At 36.9% G+C, this 14,714-nt stretch overlaps 1 protein-coding gene across 2 annotated transcripts in view; it reads left to right on the top strand.

Moving 5' to 3' along the window:
• Positions 1–14,065, top strand: part of SEL1L (SEL1L adaptor subunit of ERAD E3 ubiquitin ligase) — a 36,590-nt gene extending 22,525 nt beyond the window's left edge. Inside the window, exons 14-21 of one of the 2 annotated variants that reach the window (XM_051806198.1) lie at positions 69–131; positions 900–987; positions 1,237–1,385; positions 1,938–2,103; positions 3,624–3,698; positions 5,221–5,393; positions 8,770–8,898; positions 10,091–14,065. In XM_051806198.1, the coding sequence (XP_051662158.1) occupies positions 69–131; positions 900–987; positions 1,237–1,385; positions 1,938–2,103; positions 3,624–3,698; positions 5,221–5,393; positions 8,770–8,898; positions 10,091–10,294 (1,047 nt within the window). In that variant the 3' untranslated portion in view covers positions 10,295–14,065. The remainder of the gene's footprint in view (positions 1–68; positions 132–899; positions 988–1,236; positions 1,386–1,937; positions 2,104–3,623; positions 3,699–5,220; positions 5,394–8,769; positions 8,899–10,090) is intronic. The other variant, XM_051806197.1, reaches the window with a different exon arrangement.
• Positions 14,066–14,714: the final 649 nt, after the last annotated feature.

Below are 14,714 nucleotides of genomic sequence, written 5' to 3' on the forward strand. Positions count from 1 at the left end.
ACCAGTTTTGAAATATTTCAGCTGTAGGTTTTACCTTTCTTTGCAGAAGTGTTTTTCTGTGTTTTCAGGGTAATCCAGTTGGACAGAGTGGACTAGGAATGGCTTACCTCTATGGAAGAGGTGTTCCAGTGGTAAGCTTTTGACACTCATCTTTCTAATCATAGGTGATTGTGTGACTTTTTGTTGTCAACAAACTTTTTCTCTGGAGGGAAATGCTGTAGAAGGCTTAATTGTGAAGATTTCTGTTACACTGAAAACTCCTTGAGGAAATCTGTAATATAAAAAAAAAATGCACTATGGAATTAGCAGCTACAAAGCATGCTAAGTTCCCTCTCGTAAGTTTGAAAATGTTGCTTAAGTTATTAGAAATGCATAACGGTGTACATTTTGGCAGGAGATTTGAACTTGTCTCTAATTTTCTTGTGAAATAAATACTAACGGTCCCCATTTTGTGTCTCTTGTGGGAGTGGAGGAACACTTTGAAACTTTTAATTAGTTCATTTGCTTTATTGCATCTCCCACAAGGTTTCTTGTCAAATGTTTTATATTTAGCTATGCAAACAGATAGTCAAAAGTTGAATTAGCCCAAAGTTGAGGAAATAAATAATTGTTCTAGAAACAGAGCAGAGCTTCTGTTCTGTTAAGCATAACTGTTCATAGCAATGCTGTATATGGATACCAACCTTGAGATAGCTACAGACTTAAGACATGCTGATATCATTGTAGTCTGTTTCATTTTTTGTTTCCAAATTTCGACCAGGTGAATATTTTCACTAGAATATCTTGCTGTCATTTTTCTGTTACATAAATCAGTCCCTACACGTGTGCACATGCATATTTTCTCTCTTAAACTGTGGTGTATTGCAAAGCTCTAATGACTGGACCATATCTTCCTGCAGAACTATGAGCTAGCACTGAAGTATTTCCAGAAGGCTGCTGAACAGGGATGGGTTGATGGACAACTTCAGCTAGGTTCCATGTATTACAGTAAGTGGCATCAAAACGATTTACCAGGTCTAAGCACCTGCCCTTTCAGTCACTGTTCACTAGGTGGCATTACAAGTGTGCACATACTGCATGTAAAACGGGCTTACTGCATTGAATTTGTATTTCTTCTGCCTTTTCCTAACACTTTCACAATGCTTTTCTTGAGTAATTTTAAAGAGTAAGTACTGTATTTCATACAACTCTGCTTTTCAAGAGAAATAAATAGCAATGACATATTCTTTCTCTTAGATGGCATTGGAGTCAAGAAAGACTATAAACAAGCTTTGAAATATTTTAACTTGGCCTCCCAGGGTGGCCACATTCTGGCTTTTTATAACCTGGCTCAGATGCATGCTACTGGCACTGGAGTGATGCGATCCTGCCATACTGCTGTTGAGGTAAGGTCATCCATTTGTTAAGGTCAAATAATACTGATTTGCAAAAGATTGGCTATAACCACATCAGTTTATATAGGACATTTTTCTTAGCTAAATTCCACCAGTGACTGTAGAGTTAAGACTATCAAAAAGCAAAGTGATACATTAGCAGACTCCTTTGTATTTCATGAGAAAAGTCTTTATTTATGTTGATGTGTCAGGTTTGTATCTGCTTTATTAACTTCAAAGAAAATCAAAAGAATGTAATACAAAGCAAGCATCAGTATTTTATAAGTACCAGATTCTTCATTTAAACCTGAATTTAAATGTAACAAAAAAGCTAACATATTAAAGAATAATTCTGAGTAAGCATTTGAATCCTGACGTATTTGTTAGTAACTTGTACCTTAAAGTAAGCCTGTCTGAAGCAACTGAGTTTGTCTACCACGTTTTTCCTGTGAAATATAAGTATTTTGAACAGGCATCAGAATGTTAAAGGTTTACTTCTTGCAAAACCTAAATTTTTGAAGTTCCTGACAACCAATATCCTCCCCCTTCCTTTTTCCTCCGCAGTTGTTTAAGAATGTATGTGAACGGGGGCGTTGGTCTGAAAGACTGATGACTGCCTACAACAGCTATAAAGATGGTGATTCAAATTCTGCGGTGGTTCAGTATCTTCTTCTGGCAGAACAAGGCTACGAAGTTGCTCAAAGCAATGCTGCTTTCATACTTGATCAGAGTAAGGATCTGAATTTGTACTGTAAAAGTTTTTTTGGGGTTGGTCTGCAGTAACCCATTTAGTAGAACACTAGAATGCTTGAAGATAGAATGCTTGAAGATACAATTACATAGCTCTTGTTCAGTTAGAACTTCAGTGAAACTCTTGTCTTCTTTCCCACTCTTCACACTGGAAAGCAGTCAGTTTTCACTTTCACCTCTAAGGATAACTTTCTGGCCTAAAAATTAGAATACACTTAATTTCTGACTTAGGGATTTTAAAATGGCATAGGGAGAGAATCTTTAGAAACTTGCACAGTGCTGAATATTCTCTTCCTTGGACTTCCTAAACACATCCTTAAAAGTAGGAATTGCATTAGGTTTACCTTTGACCTGCACTATGCATAAAAGTCTCAGTGTTCTTTGTTCTTTCTCTTAAATCTTTTTTCAGCACTTTCTTTTTTTGTAACTTTACTCATACTGCCCGTGTAGTAGGGATAAAGAGGTGGGCAGTTGGTTCTGTTAGATTTGAAAAAAACTTGTCCCATGTCTCTTACTGGAACTAGATGTCTAGAACTTGGTTTTATTAAAGTTTGAAGTCTTAGAGAAACAGTGGAAGTACGAGTGACAATTCTTTCTAGAAATTGCAAGACCCAGTATTTTAAACTTTCTCAGTATCAAATCTAGGTATCATTACCAGCTTTACATCTTATACAGAAAGCTATTGGTGGCTGATACACTAACCTAACAGCTTCATTTTCAGGTAATGTTTTTCAAAGGTGCCTGAGGGAATCATCTACAGTAATGACAGTCTTGGCTGGGAGTGCATTCCTGCAAAGAAATAGCACTTTTCCCTGGGTTAAAACTCTGATTGTCATTACTCAGATATATCTGCATCTCAACTGGAGATTTATTTAAAATTATTTACTACGCTTTATGCAGAAAATCTGTGTGTCAACTGTGAGATAGTACAGCTGAAACCATAATTACAGTAGAAGTTAACGTTCTAAATCCTTTGAACTGTCTGAACTCTGACAGTTCAAGACAGCTCAAATTAGGACATGGACAACTTCTGAAGTAGCAGAAGCACTACTGTGTAAAACATGCAGTCTGTGGCTGGGTAATGAGTTTAAGCCTTTGTTTTACTGACTAGTCCTGGGTTTTTGATGGCCAAACTAAAATAGATTATACTTTAGCCTTGTATTTGAGTGCAGCTTTTTCAAAGTGCATATTATGTGCTCTTGAGACTTACATCTTCTGTCATTCCTCAAGTATGTATCAGCAGGAATGGGAGAGGCACGTGGTAAGCCATAGATGAAATTATATCGTTTGTTCCTAGCTCTTGTGTGGGCAGATAAATGGAAAGGCCATATGAATGAAAGGCATTTTTATAAATTTCAGATTAATCTTGTTTATGCTCTAACACAGACTACTTCAAGTTTTTAATTTATTTCAGCAGACTGAATTATAAGCATGAGGGTTATTTTGTGGTTGTGTGTTCATATACCATGATCCTATTTAACTGAATTATTTCTTCTCTAGAAGAAGCTAGCATAGTAGGAGAAAATGAAACCTATCCTCGAGCTTTGCTTCACTGGAATAGAGCAGCTTCTCAAGGTATGTCTGTACCTCACAATTCCAATCAGTTCATTTTTATCTTGAGGAATACATTCTGTGCAGGTAGCTCAGTGTACAGCTGCAGTTCAAGCTGCAAATTGAGCTCTGGGTGGTGGGAGCCTGAGGCAAGGGACCATGAACTGCCAACCCTTTGCACAACAAAGGGCATGGGTACCTGTGGCACCAGACGGGGGACCTGACACAGCAGGGACACAGCAGGAGGCATGATCCCAAACTGTGAGGGTATAAAAGCTCAGGGATTCCTTTGTTGAGGGTTCCTTCTGGAGGCACCAGAGCTGCTTTTTGTGTTACTGTGCCCTTATTAAATTGTTTAAAGGATTCAGGCATCTGAGACTCTGTTTTGGGAAACCTGGAGTCAAGCCAGTAGGGAAAGCTTGTCTGACTGTGGGAGAGTGGCATGAATAGGGCCTAACAGTCTGTGGTGGGGGGAGTGTGATGGCCAGAGTGCCTCCCAAATGGTCAGACAGGAAAGTTTAGTAGAGTCATTGATGTCTGATTTCATGGTTTTTTATGAAACATGGAAGGAGGAAGAGCTTACCTCCTTCTGTTCAACAAAAGTTGTATTCCGCATAGTGTAGTTGGTGTTTTTGCTCCATTGTCAGCTTTAGTGTCATTGCAATATGATTGCAAGTTGGAGCCTTTCTGTGATTCTGAAGATTAAAAGTACTAAAACACAAATATATATTTCTTTTGCCATTCCACATGGAATTATAGAGCAGTGTTAAACAGCATTAAGAATGTTTACACTGACTTTTCTAAAAATATCTGCTTGGAAAGAAAAAGAGATGCAAAATCCTCAAGACTACTTTGTTACTTGTCATCATTTCTAAGAAACACAGTTTCCTATTCAAAGTAAGCAAAGTTTAGTAATGAAGAATGCAGTCTTGATGTCCAAGCAACACAAGTTTAAACTGTGGTGCTTGTGGTCCTATCCTAAAATAAGCAAAACTGAACTAAATGATTAAATATCTTGAGGTCTCTAGTTTTCATGTGAGTGCATCTGTTGCACTGTTGTCTGTCTACTAGTTTTTCATGTCAGAGATTAAGTGTATCATGCAAATGGAGCCTAATTTTCAGAGTTTCATGGCTTTTAGCAGAAAGTTAAGTTGAGAGGATGGAATGGTTAAGTATTCAATTATCAAATGATGATGAGGCACTGTGTTTAAAGTTTTCAGTGACTCTGTTTTAAAAACAAAGTTGAAGCCTTTAATGGTCATGTAGCAAACAAAAAGTTTTTCTGTAATAAGTGACTATAACTGAACAACATTATGTTGGTAGGATTACTAGGAAAAGGTGTTATCTGCAAATAGAAATTGGTTGTGTTTTGTTTAACTAAACCTAATAAAAAAAAAAGAGCTGTTTGTGTGAGAAGGGGAAAAGATAAACAGTTTATGCAAACTGTGGAAAGTAATACTAAAGCCCCTATTGCATCTTCATAGGAAACCGAAAGTGTTTCTTTGCCTAGCTATTTTATCTTTTTTTGTTTTTTCTTGATTTATAGGATATACTGTTGCAAGAATTAAACTTGGAGATTACCATTTTTATGGGTTTGGTACTGATGTTGACTATGAAACTGCATTTATTCACTATCGGCTGGCATCAGAACAGCAGCACAGTGCTCAAGCAATGTTTAATCTGGGCTACATGCATGAGAAGGGATTGGGCATCAAGCAGGTGAGTAAAATGTACCCTGATAGTCTGCTTCATTAGAGTATATTTACTAAGATTAAGTCCCTAACCACTACTGGGCTTTGGTTACTATATAACCATTTAGTGGGAATTAGTATGTCTCCCAATACATTCACCAATGGGAAATAGAGTATATCCACTTCACACTTAACTATGTGAGGAAATGGTATGTAGACGGGGAAAAACATTAGCCCAAAATTGTAAATATTGGCAAAAAGAGTGCCATATGCCTGAGTAATGCTTTCAAGACTTTGAAGTGTAGTGAAATGAATGCAAATCAACTCCAGCCTAAAAGTATTTTAGCACGGGATTATTCTCATCCTCTGAAACATTGGGTTCATTGTTTCCTATATCATGACATTTTGAAAACAAGGTAACAAACCATAAATACCACCAACGATGTGATTTTTAGCTGTGGTTTTTCAAGTCAGGCAGCTACATTGCCTGAAGAAGACAGAGTATCTGTTCTCCTGGGAAGCCTATGGTGTATTATATGAGTTAATTAACTTACGGAACCCAGAGCAACATGTTTCTGTATGTGTCAAAATAATGTAATTAGCAATTGCATACTAATTTTGAGCAGCCTACTTTACCTTAAGGTATGATGAATTCATGCAATTAATGTACAAATTTAATAGTAATTTGACCTGAAAGTGTAAGAAATAGCTTAATTTTCCTTATTTTCAGTAAGCTTCAACCTTTGGCTTTTGTCTAGGTATGCACCTTTTAATTATTCTGTTGGTCTATTAAAAGACCAGTTTTTGCTTCTTTTCCCCTAAATTCTTGGCAAAAGTCAGAACAATGAAGAGCAAGTCTTAGGTCAATATTGTTACTTTGGTAGCAACAAGCAATCAACATTTGAAAAATGCTTAATAATCTAGATGTAGAAGTGGCGATACAATATACTACATTCTTCCTCAAGTTTATTTTCAGATTTTATTTTAGGACTGTTTTCTCTTTTTAACTGAGCCCTCAAAAGTAAAGTTAACTTCTGAAAATTAACCAGCAACTAAAAGCAACTGTGCTAAAATTGGAAGTTGTCTTTTTAAAAAAATCTTTTCAGACATGGACTTTTGTATTTTGCTTCTGCCTTGAATGCAACCCAATTTAGAGTAAGTAATAAAAACTTTGAAAATGTTATTGCCTCGTGTTCAGCATGAAAAAAATGAGTCCTAATGCTGTCATTTGCACAGAGTATTCTCCAACCTGAAGCGAAGATGTCTACATACAGAGCTGAAATGAATGCACAGGGGCTCATGATAAGCATATGTAACCTTGCTTTATGCAGAGGAATAATATTCTCTCCTACAGATCACTATGGAATGAAGAGTTGAACTGCAAGGGAAATAGGGATAGTTAGTATAAGTATGGGAAAGGAGCACTGAGAATGTCTAAGCAAGGAAATTACATGTACAAAACCAGTCTTAATTTTGGATATGCAATGTCTTTGCTGTGTTCTAAAACTTGACAACTGTAAAGTGAGAGAATGGACTGAGTAGATAAGGTTAGGACTGGGCTAGGATATTCTGAAAAAGGCTAAGACTGACTTTTGCATGAAGCAGAAGAATGTTTGACTTTCCTTTCCCAGAATGGAAATGGCTGAATTTTGAGCACAGCTGTAATGACTGAGAGTTAAAATCGTGTTTCCTGATGTAGCAGGATGTCTACCACTGAAGTATTCTTCTACTAGAGGCCTCTGGAAGGAACATATAAACATTTTAGCACAATTGTATCTAACAACATTGGGGATTTAGTGTTTTGAAGAAAGGGATGTATACTTCAAATCTCCCCTCACCTATATCCATGTCATTAATATAGCAAACACTCCAGAGTTAGGGAGGATGTTGCAATAAGGTGGCCTGCACAACTTGAATTCAGGCCGCTGTTAGTTCTGGATGATCCTGTGTAAATATGGTATTTCTTAATGTGGTTTTGGGTTTCCTTTTTTCACCAAACAGCTTTTACCTTATTCTGTCTTATTGAAAAACTAGTCTTTCTTACATATAGGATATTATGCTACACTTCCTGTACATAGATGGTTTTCAAACTCGTACCAGGTTCAATACCAAATATTAAGCCTGTTCAGAAATCTCACACATGTACACTTAGACACTCTTCGTAGATTTAATGTTGTCCGATGCCTGAGGCTACATGTCAAAATGAAGACTGATTCCATATACTGCTCAAAAATGAGTTAATTTTCTTACAGTCTTCTCTTAAGGTTTGGCATGGTATTTCAGTGCTATTTGTGTGCTTTTGTAGCTCAGACTTCTACAGTTGTCGCTTTTCTGTCAAGTAGAAGTGAATAACTAAGTGCCTAAGCAGAATGAAGTGATTAGAAATGAAAATGAGCCATAATTTAGGATCTGCTTTTACACCACCACTACTACCACAGTACAAAGGAGATAAGGAATCTCTTTTAAGTAGTTATACATAAGATAGACTCTCCAGGCCCAATGAGTTGTTCTGTTGAATTAAAATACTAAACATGAGTTACTACATCACATTCACATTATGTGTGAATTTTCATACTGTGATTTCCACAAGTGTTATGGAATTAAGCTTTGCTGTATCAATGAGCAGAAAATCTTTATGGTAATCACAATCAGGATAAAATTATAAAATGAACATGTGGCATCAAGTCCTGGCATCAAGTCCTGGAGATTTCTCTTACTTTATGTGTCCAACTTGGAACACTTTCAGAGGTAAGTCTTCCACGGGCCTGTCCTTCACAGTAGTGGGTGAACATAGACAGTTTGTATCCAGGTATCCTAACATTGCATAGTATGTGTCTGAAGCAGAGCCAAAAAAACACCAAACACAAAAAGTCAAACTATTGAGTTACACTTATCCTCTGTTCCTGTTACAGTCCCCACCTTGTTTCAAAGAGAACACTAATTTAAGCTCTTCCTAAAGTTGCTCTCTGTGCTCATGCTTTTGCTACCCTCACTAATGCAAGTTGTGTGCATTTTGGATAAGGAGTAAAATCTAATTTGTGTGTATGTGCAGAAATGGTTAGAGGCTGCACTATGCAGCAGACATACTGTAGTATAACTGAGAGGAAATGCTGCTGCATACTCCTCTGGGACTTGGGTTTTCTCAGTCTTTCATGTCTGGTATGGTGTTGTAGATGTTAGAGTGTAGTAGGGTTACTTAAATATTTGCCCTTGTTTACAGTGAATAGATTGAATACGTTATTACTGATCTCTCAGCTTCAATTCTGGTATGAGTTACAATAGCTTCATCCTCAAATTTAAGCTTCCTTTTGCTTGTCTATTCAAAGGTAAACATCCCTTATTAAAAAAAAATGGTTAATTTTTCAAGTTCTTCAAAACTGAGCTTTGAATTTTCTTAACCTTAGGATATTCATCTTGCAAAGCGATTTTATGACATGGCAGCTGAAGCAAGCCCAGATGCTCAGGTTCCAGTCTTCCTAGCACTTTGCAAACTTGGAGTGATTTATTCCTTGCAGTATGTACGAGAAATCAATGTAAGTAACGCAGAATTAAAAGAAAACAGCAAATGTGGTTTTTCCATTTTAGAAAAAAGCTTGAGCTGTAATTTTACTTAAGTAGAAGTCTTACTCGAGCCTTCTGTAAACTTCAGAGAGATGTGTTTTTTGTTGTTGGATATTAAGAATGTAACTGAAGCTGATATTCCTAGTTCTTATTTTTGTAACTGTGTGAAATTGAAACATGCACAGCCAGTCTTCTTCTGTGCTGCTCTCTCCTTGAAGAGAATTTCCAAAACCTGTTTGACTGTTCTTATCCATGACCATCTGCTATCAAAGTTAAGCAGATTTAACTGACATAATTGCTGTTCAGGAAAAAAGAAATATTTTTTTGTACCCCTAATTTTCGTGCTATTTTATATTCAACTGTAATGACCTCACTAGAGTTCTGTTTGATCTCTGTGAGGGAAAAAAATGTTATTTGTATTAGATAGTTTAGCTGGTGTGCAGAGTTTCTACTTAAGTGATGGCCCTGGAAAAAAATATTTGCTTGGAGAAGGTGCATTCTTTCCATATAGTGTCTGAAATATTTCTCCGTAGTCTGACATCTTACTGCCTCTTTGGATTACTTAATAAATTCAAACATTATGGAAGTTTCAGGCAATTCAGCTAAGTTTGACAAAATGCAGTCTTGAGACCCATGTAGCTCTCACAAAAGCTAGTATGCAGAACACAGCTTTTCCAAGTTTTAAGTCTGCTGATGCAGATTTAAATTGGTAGTGACTTTGTGGTATCATCAGATATAGTAGTGAAGCATAATGTGTATGTTGACTAATGCTTATGCAGAAGGGGTCTGATAAAGAGGCACTTCAGTCAAAACTTAGCAGTAAGTCACTTTAATTTCCCTGTACCTCACCTCAGCATTGTACCACCCGGGTGTCCTGGGGCTTAATGGTGTGTCATTCACGTCAAAGCCACAAAGCTACGTATTGGAAGCTTTCATCTCTAGAACACAAAATAGCTCATCCTATATAGCATGGCTCTTAGTCTTATTGGTGTTTGAGTTCCTGGAAGTTAAAAATGTCACTGACGTGATACTATGTTTTCAGAGAGGAAAAGAGCTATTGACGTTTTAAAACTGGTACTTGTACCTGAAAAATGTTACAAGTCAAATTTAATTGCTTCCCATTCGTGTTCTTTGACATGATGATGTGGACTTCTTCTTTCTTAGATGAGGGAGGTATTCTCACATATTGATATGGACCAGCTACTGGGGCCTGAGTGGGACCTCTACCTTATGACTATCATCGCCTTGCTCCTGGGAACAATTATAGCTTACAGACAAAGGCAGCACCAAGCGATTCCCAGACCAGCAGGACTGCGGCCAGCTGTGCCTCAACAAGAACCACCACCAGAGCATCAACCACCGCAATAGCAACAAAAGCCTCAGTGAAAGAACTGGATTTTTCCAAAAGGAACAATTTTCGTTGTGATTTAGGACTTTGGATCAACAGTCCCTCCCCCAAAAGAGGCGCAAAAAAGTTTTTAAAAAAAAAATGTTTGAAAGCTGCTTAGAGTGATGCCTTTTTTCAGGGATAAGAAAATTATTTTGAAACTGATTTGAATGTTATTTCAGTGCCAATGGAATAACACTATTGCTTTTTTCGTGGAAACACAAGAGTGCTACTACAAAAACGTTGCCTGCTGTATCTAGTTCCTCTTTATTCAGAGTCCTTTTCATCTCCTAAGAGACAGAAAGCTAGCAGTGGAAGATTTTTGCCTGCTTGATAGCAGTTGCCCTTTATAAAAGTAATAAATAATTTTATGGCCAATTTAAGTCCAAGAAGCTGAACTATAGTCAAACTCTAAAAAGACTGGAGCTGTCATGAACTTATATTCTGGTCTGCATCCCAAGTATTTCTATAGTCTTTATTTCATTACTTTGTCGTATTTCTTACACTTTGGTCTTTTATGCTGTCTTGGATAGTTTAACGTAGTTACAGAGTTTATCAATTATCTGAGCCAGCAAACATGCCACTCTCCATTTGTGCTTTTTTGTTTTGAGTATTTTCCTCTTTCCCCTTAGACTAGACAGTTCTCAGCAGACAGTATGTAGCCCATGAGGTGGATTGGAACAGATTGGAATCTGTAAAGCTCATCAGCTGAAAATTGTCCCCACAGTGCCCAGATCTCACATACTTCTAGAACTTCAGGAGCCTGTGTATTTTGCAATATTTTACAACATAAAACCAAATTAGTAGTGTTCCTAAGTTATGTAAATTTGCCCTTACAAAAAGGCTGAGTCTAGATTACAGAAAGTACCAGTATTATTACAGACACTGAAGAAAGGACAGAACAAGAAATGTCAGTGAGTTAGCTGACTTTTTTGTTTGTTTTTAGAGTTGGAAGTTCTGTATTTAATTTTCAACAATCCTGTTAGTGATTTGCACTGCAAGAAAGATATGTGTGTATCTCATGCATGCATCTGCTTAATGCATCTACAAAAAAAGGCCACAAAAATGCATACTTTCTACAAAAGGGCATGGGCTTTATGCCACTGATGCTACTCCAAAGCTACAGCATTCTCTGGCTGTTGCCAATCTCTTTTATACCTGATATACATGAGAAAGTCACAATAATGTCTCTGACTGGGCCATCTTGAGGACCCCTTGTAACAAGAAAATCCAAAGAGAAAGAAGACCAGGTTTATAGCTTCTTGATGTCACCAGGTCAGTGTAAAGGCCTTTTAATTTGTGTAAAGAATATGACCTGTGGACTGATGATTTAAGATTGCAAGAGGAATCTTCACTTAGTAACAATTTTCACTGAACTATAATTTCCAGGACTGGGGGTGGGAAGCAGTGGCTGGGTGGTTTAGAAGCACGAAATGCAGAAGTGTCTGTTCTTATTTACCAATAACAGTTAAATATTTGCTTCTATACTAGCATTAAACCTTCTGAGAAGTAGTCTTAAAGCTGAATGAAATACAAGTGAGGAGGCTTTAGCTGCTTTCTGACAAAAGCTGTTGTGTTGAAAGGTTAGGCTTCCTTTCATGGAAATATTTTTCCAGCAGATTGGCAACAACATATCAATACATTTTATTTCGAATTGAGATTTTGGTATGGTTTCATACTTGGTACATTTGTAAGGAGACTGCTGCACAGTAGATCTGTAGTTTGGGATAGAAGATAAGCAATCCATTCTTTTGTGAGTGGAAATGTCATGGGTGACTAGTATTAAAGGTACTAAGTAGAACTCAGTACTTCAAAATGCTTAAGCTGGTTTTGTGAAGACAAATCTTTCATGTTAGTGTGGAAGTTTGCAGCATGTGGTAGAGTAATGTGTTGTTCATAATTAGCAGATGGGACAGTATTGAACTTATATGTCATGTCTCAAATGTACAGCACTCCCCAGCTGCATTTCTAAGACATCCATGACTTCTGAACACTCCTTCTGAAGTACTTTTGCCGCTGTCACTTAATAGCTCTTTTTAGCTTGGCATGAATAAATTAAGGATTATATGGAAAATGTTTTTCAGTTAAATACCATTGGTTGATTGGTATTGGTCTCTTAGGATGTTTAACAATTTTATTACTGCGTAATTAAAATGTTTTGATTGTTTGATCTATTAGAACTAAATTCTAGAAGCTCTATCCTATTTGCATGAGAATCTCTCATCACTGCTGCTATGTGACAGTCTTATAGATGACTTTCACTGAATTTGATGCATTTTTACATCCCAAGAAATCAGCAGAAGAAAATGATTGAAGATCAGCGAGTTACTTCACTTTAAAGAACTGCTTTTTGAAGGAGCGATAAGGAAGTCTTTCTCCTGCTTTTTTCCCTTCTACCAAATTACTACCACTGACTTTTTCAGATGACATTCATTTGGATGCAGTGGTAGAAGAAAAAAGGTACTTACCATAAGTAATGGTGAGTTAACTCAGGGATTAAAGAAATGAATAAACTTTCTAAATCCACGACTTAAGTTTTTGTGACAATCCCTTGCTACTCTGCTCTGAAACTTGCATTTTGAGGGAGGTATATTTAACTCTTACAAGCAATATGCATCTTGTGCACTCAGTTAATCAAGCATCTATTTCCTAAAGGAGCTGGATTGCTCAGTTTACTGCAGTGAAGTACTTTTCCCTTTTGGTAGCACACAGGTTGTCTTACAGTTTATATGCAGGAGTATTTTAGAATGGAAACTTGATTTAAGAGAAGCCTTTCTGGGTGTGCAGCGTGGTTTGAATGGAAAAGTTGTATTCTTTGTGTGTAGTAACATAGGCCAGAGCCTGCCTATTTGACCTTCCCAGATACATGCTCTTCTTTCCATGCTCAGAGAATGGAACTACAGAACCATAAGTGTTGGTGGGATTTCTATATATAGGAAAACTGTGGGAAAATATGGAGGGACACATTATTCTGCGTCTCAAATTATTAATCAAAGACACTATCTGTTCTTGGTGGTTGAAAGAAATGCTGAATTGCTGAGAAAACAGGATTCTAGTACATCACTCTGTTGAAACTTGCCCCAGAGCTGTCTGTTGAAATAACTTTCTTTGCTTTATATGGTCCATCACAATATAAATATAATGGGACAATGTAATAGAAGGTAAAGCCTTTGATACAAACATCCTCATGAAACTCTTATAAGACAGTTTTACTCACTTTTTAGTCATCTTCCATAAGTCAGCTGCTCTTAGGAAAAAAAAAAAAGGCAAACCAACACAGAATCTATCAAATGTTATTCTTTTTGGAGAAGAACTTTAAAATGTGGCTTTTGAAAGGACTTTTTAAGACTATGCATTATCTAATTTCCACCTATTATATGCTAGTTTTGGCCTATAAAGGGGGATCACATTCACCTTTGCAAGTTGCTTTCTTTTTACATAGGCAACAATAAACTGAAATTATATTTTTGTTTCAGAGAACATTAAATTGAAAAGATTTAGTTTGATTTGAACTACTGCAAATACATATGGCAAATAGGGACTATTGGGGGGAACCCTTTGTTTTTATCAGCTGCAGTTCTTTAAAGGGTCTTGTAGGCGTTTTGTAAATTTATTTTGTATTTAAAATCAGTATAAAGGCTGGTCAAATGTAATATAATTGTGTAAACAAATTCTGTTAATAGAAAGATGTACAGATTCATTTTGTACTGTATCTTTAATCTTGTGAAATAAAGATACCACCTGTGTGGTTACCCTCAGTGTTCACAGTGGTTATAACAGAGGATGTGAATTGTTAGTCATGTGCACCAGTATGTGCCACTGTTAAATGCATCCCTTCCTGTAAGTATTCTCACACTTATTTCACTTGAATTCTTCTTCAAAAAATTTAATTTGTTAATTTAGAGGTGGCATAAAAAGGGGGAATGGGAAATTATGCATTTTATCTTCAGTTGTGCTAGGAATTTGCCCTCTGTGTGTGTATGTGTGTGACAGCATATACAGTATTTGTACCATGTCTGGCAGACATGGAACTGCTGTGTGATTCAAGAGTAGTGACCAGTAACTTTAGCATTAGTACTAAATTTTCAATACTAATAGAGGGGTAACTCAGTGACTAGAAATGGATAACTGAGGGAGGCACTGTTGCAAGCTGACAAGTTTTCTTGCTTTTTAGGCCTTTTTTGATCCATTCATCCCTCCAGACTCCAGCCATTGAGACTGAGTCCTCCCTTGTAAATGCATTATGTTGATTTGCTTTCCAGTGTGCTTGAGAGCTGGGGAGAAGGAAAGGACAGTGGGGTAGCAATGATAATGGCTAGGAAAGGCATCAGTGGGTAAATTGTCTCAGGCATCAACCCAAGTTACATAGTTCTCTGAAGTATTTAGTCTTCCCATGTTGTC

The sequence above is a fragment of the Manacus candei genome, unplaced genomic scaffold (assembly GCF_025592945.1).
Source record: "Manacus candei isolate 608988 ecotype Guabito, Panama unplaced genomic scaffold, ASM2559294v1 h1tg000067l, whole genome shotgun sequence".
NCBI classification, from domain to species: Eukaryota; Metazoa; Chordata; class Aves; order Passeriformes; family Pipridae; genus Manacus; species Manacus candei.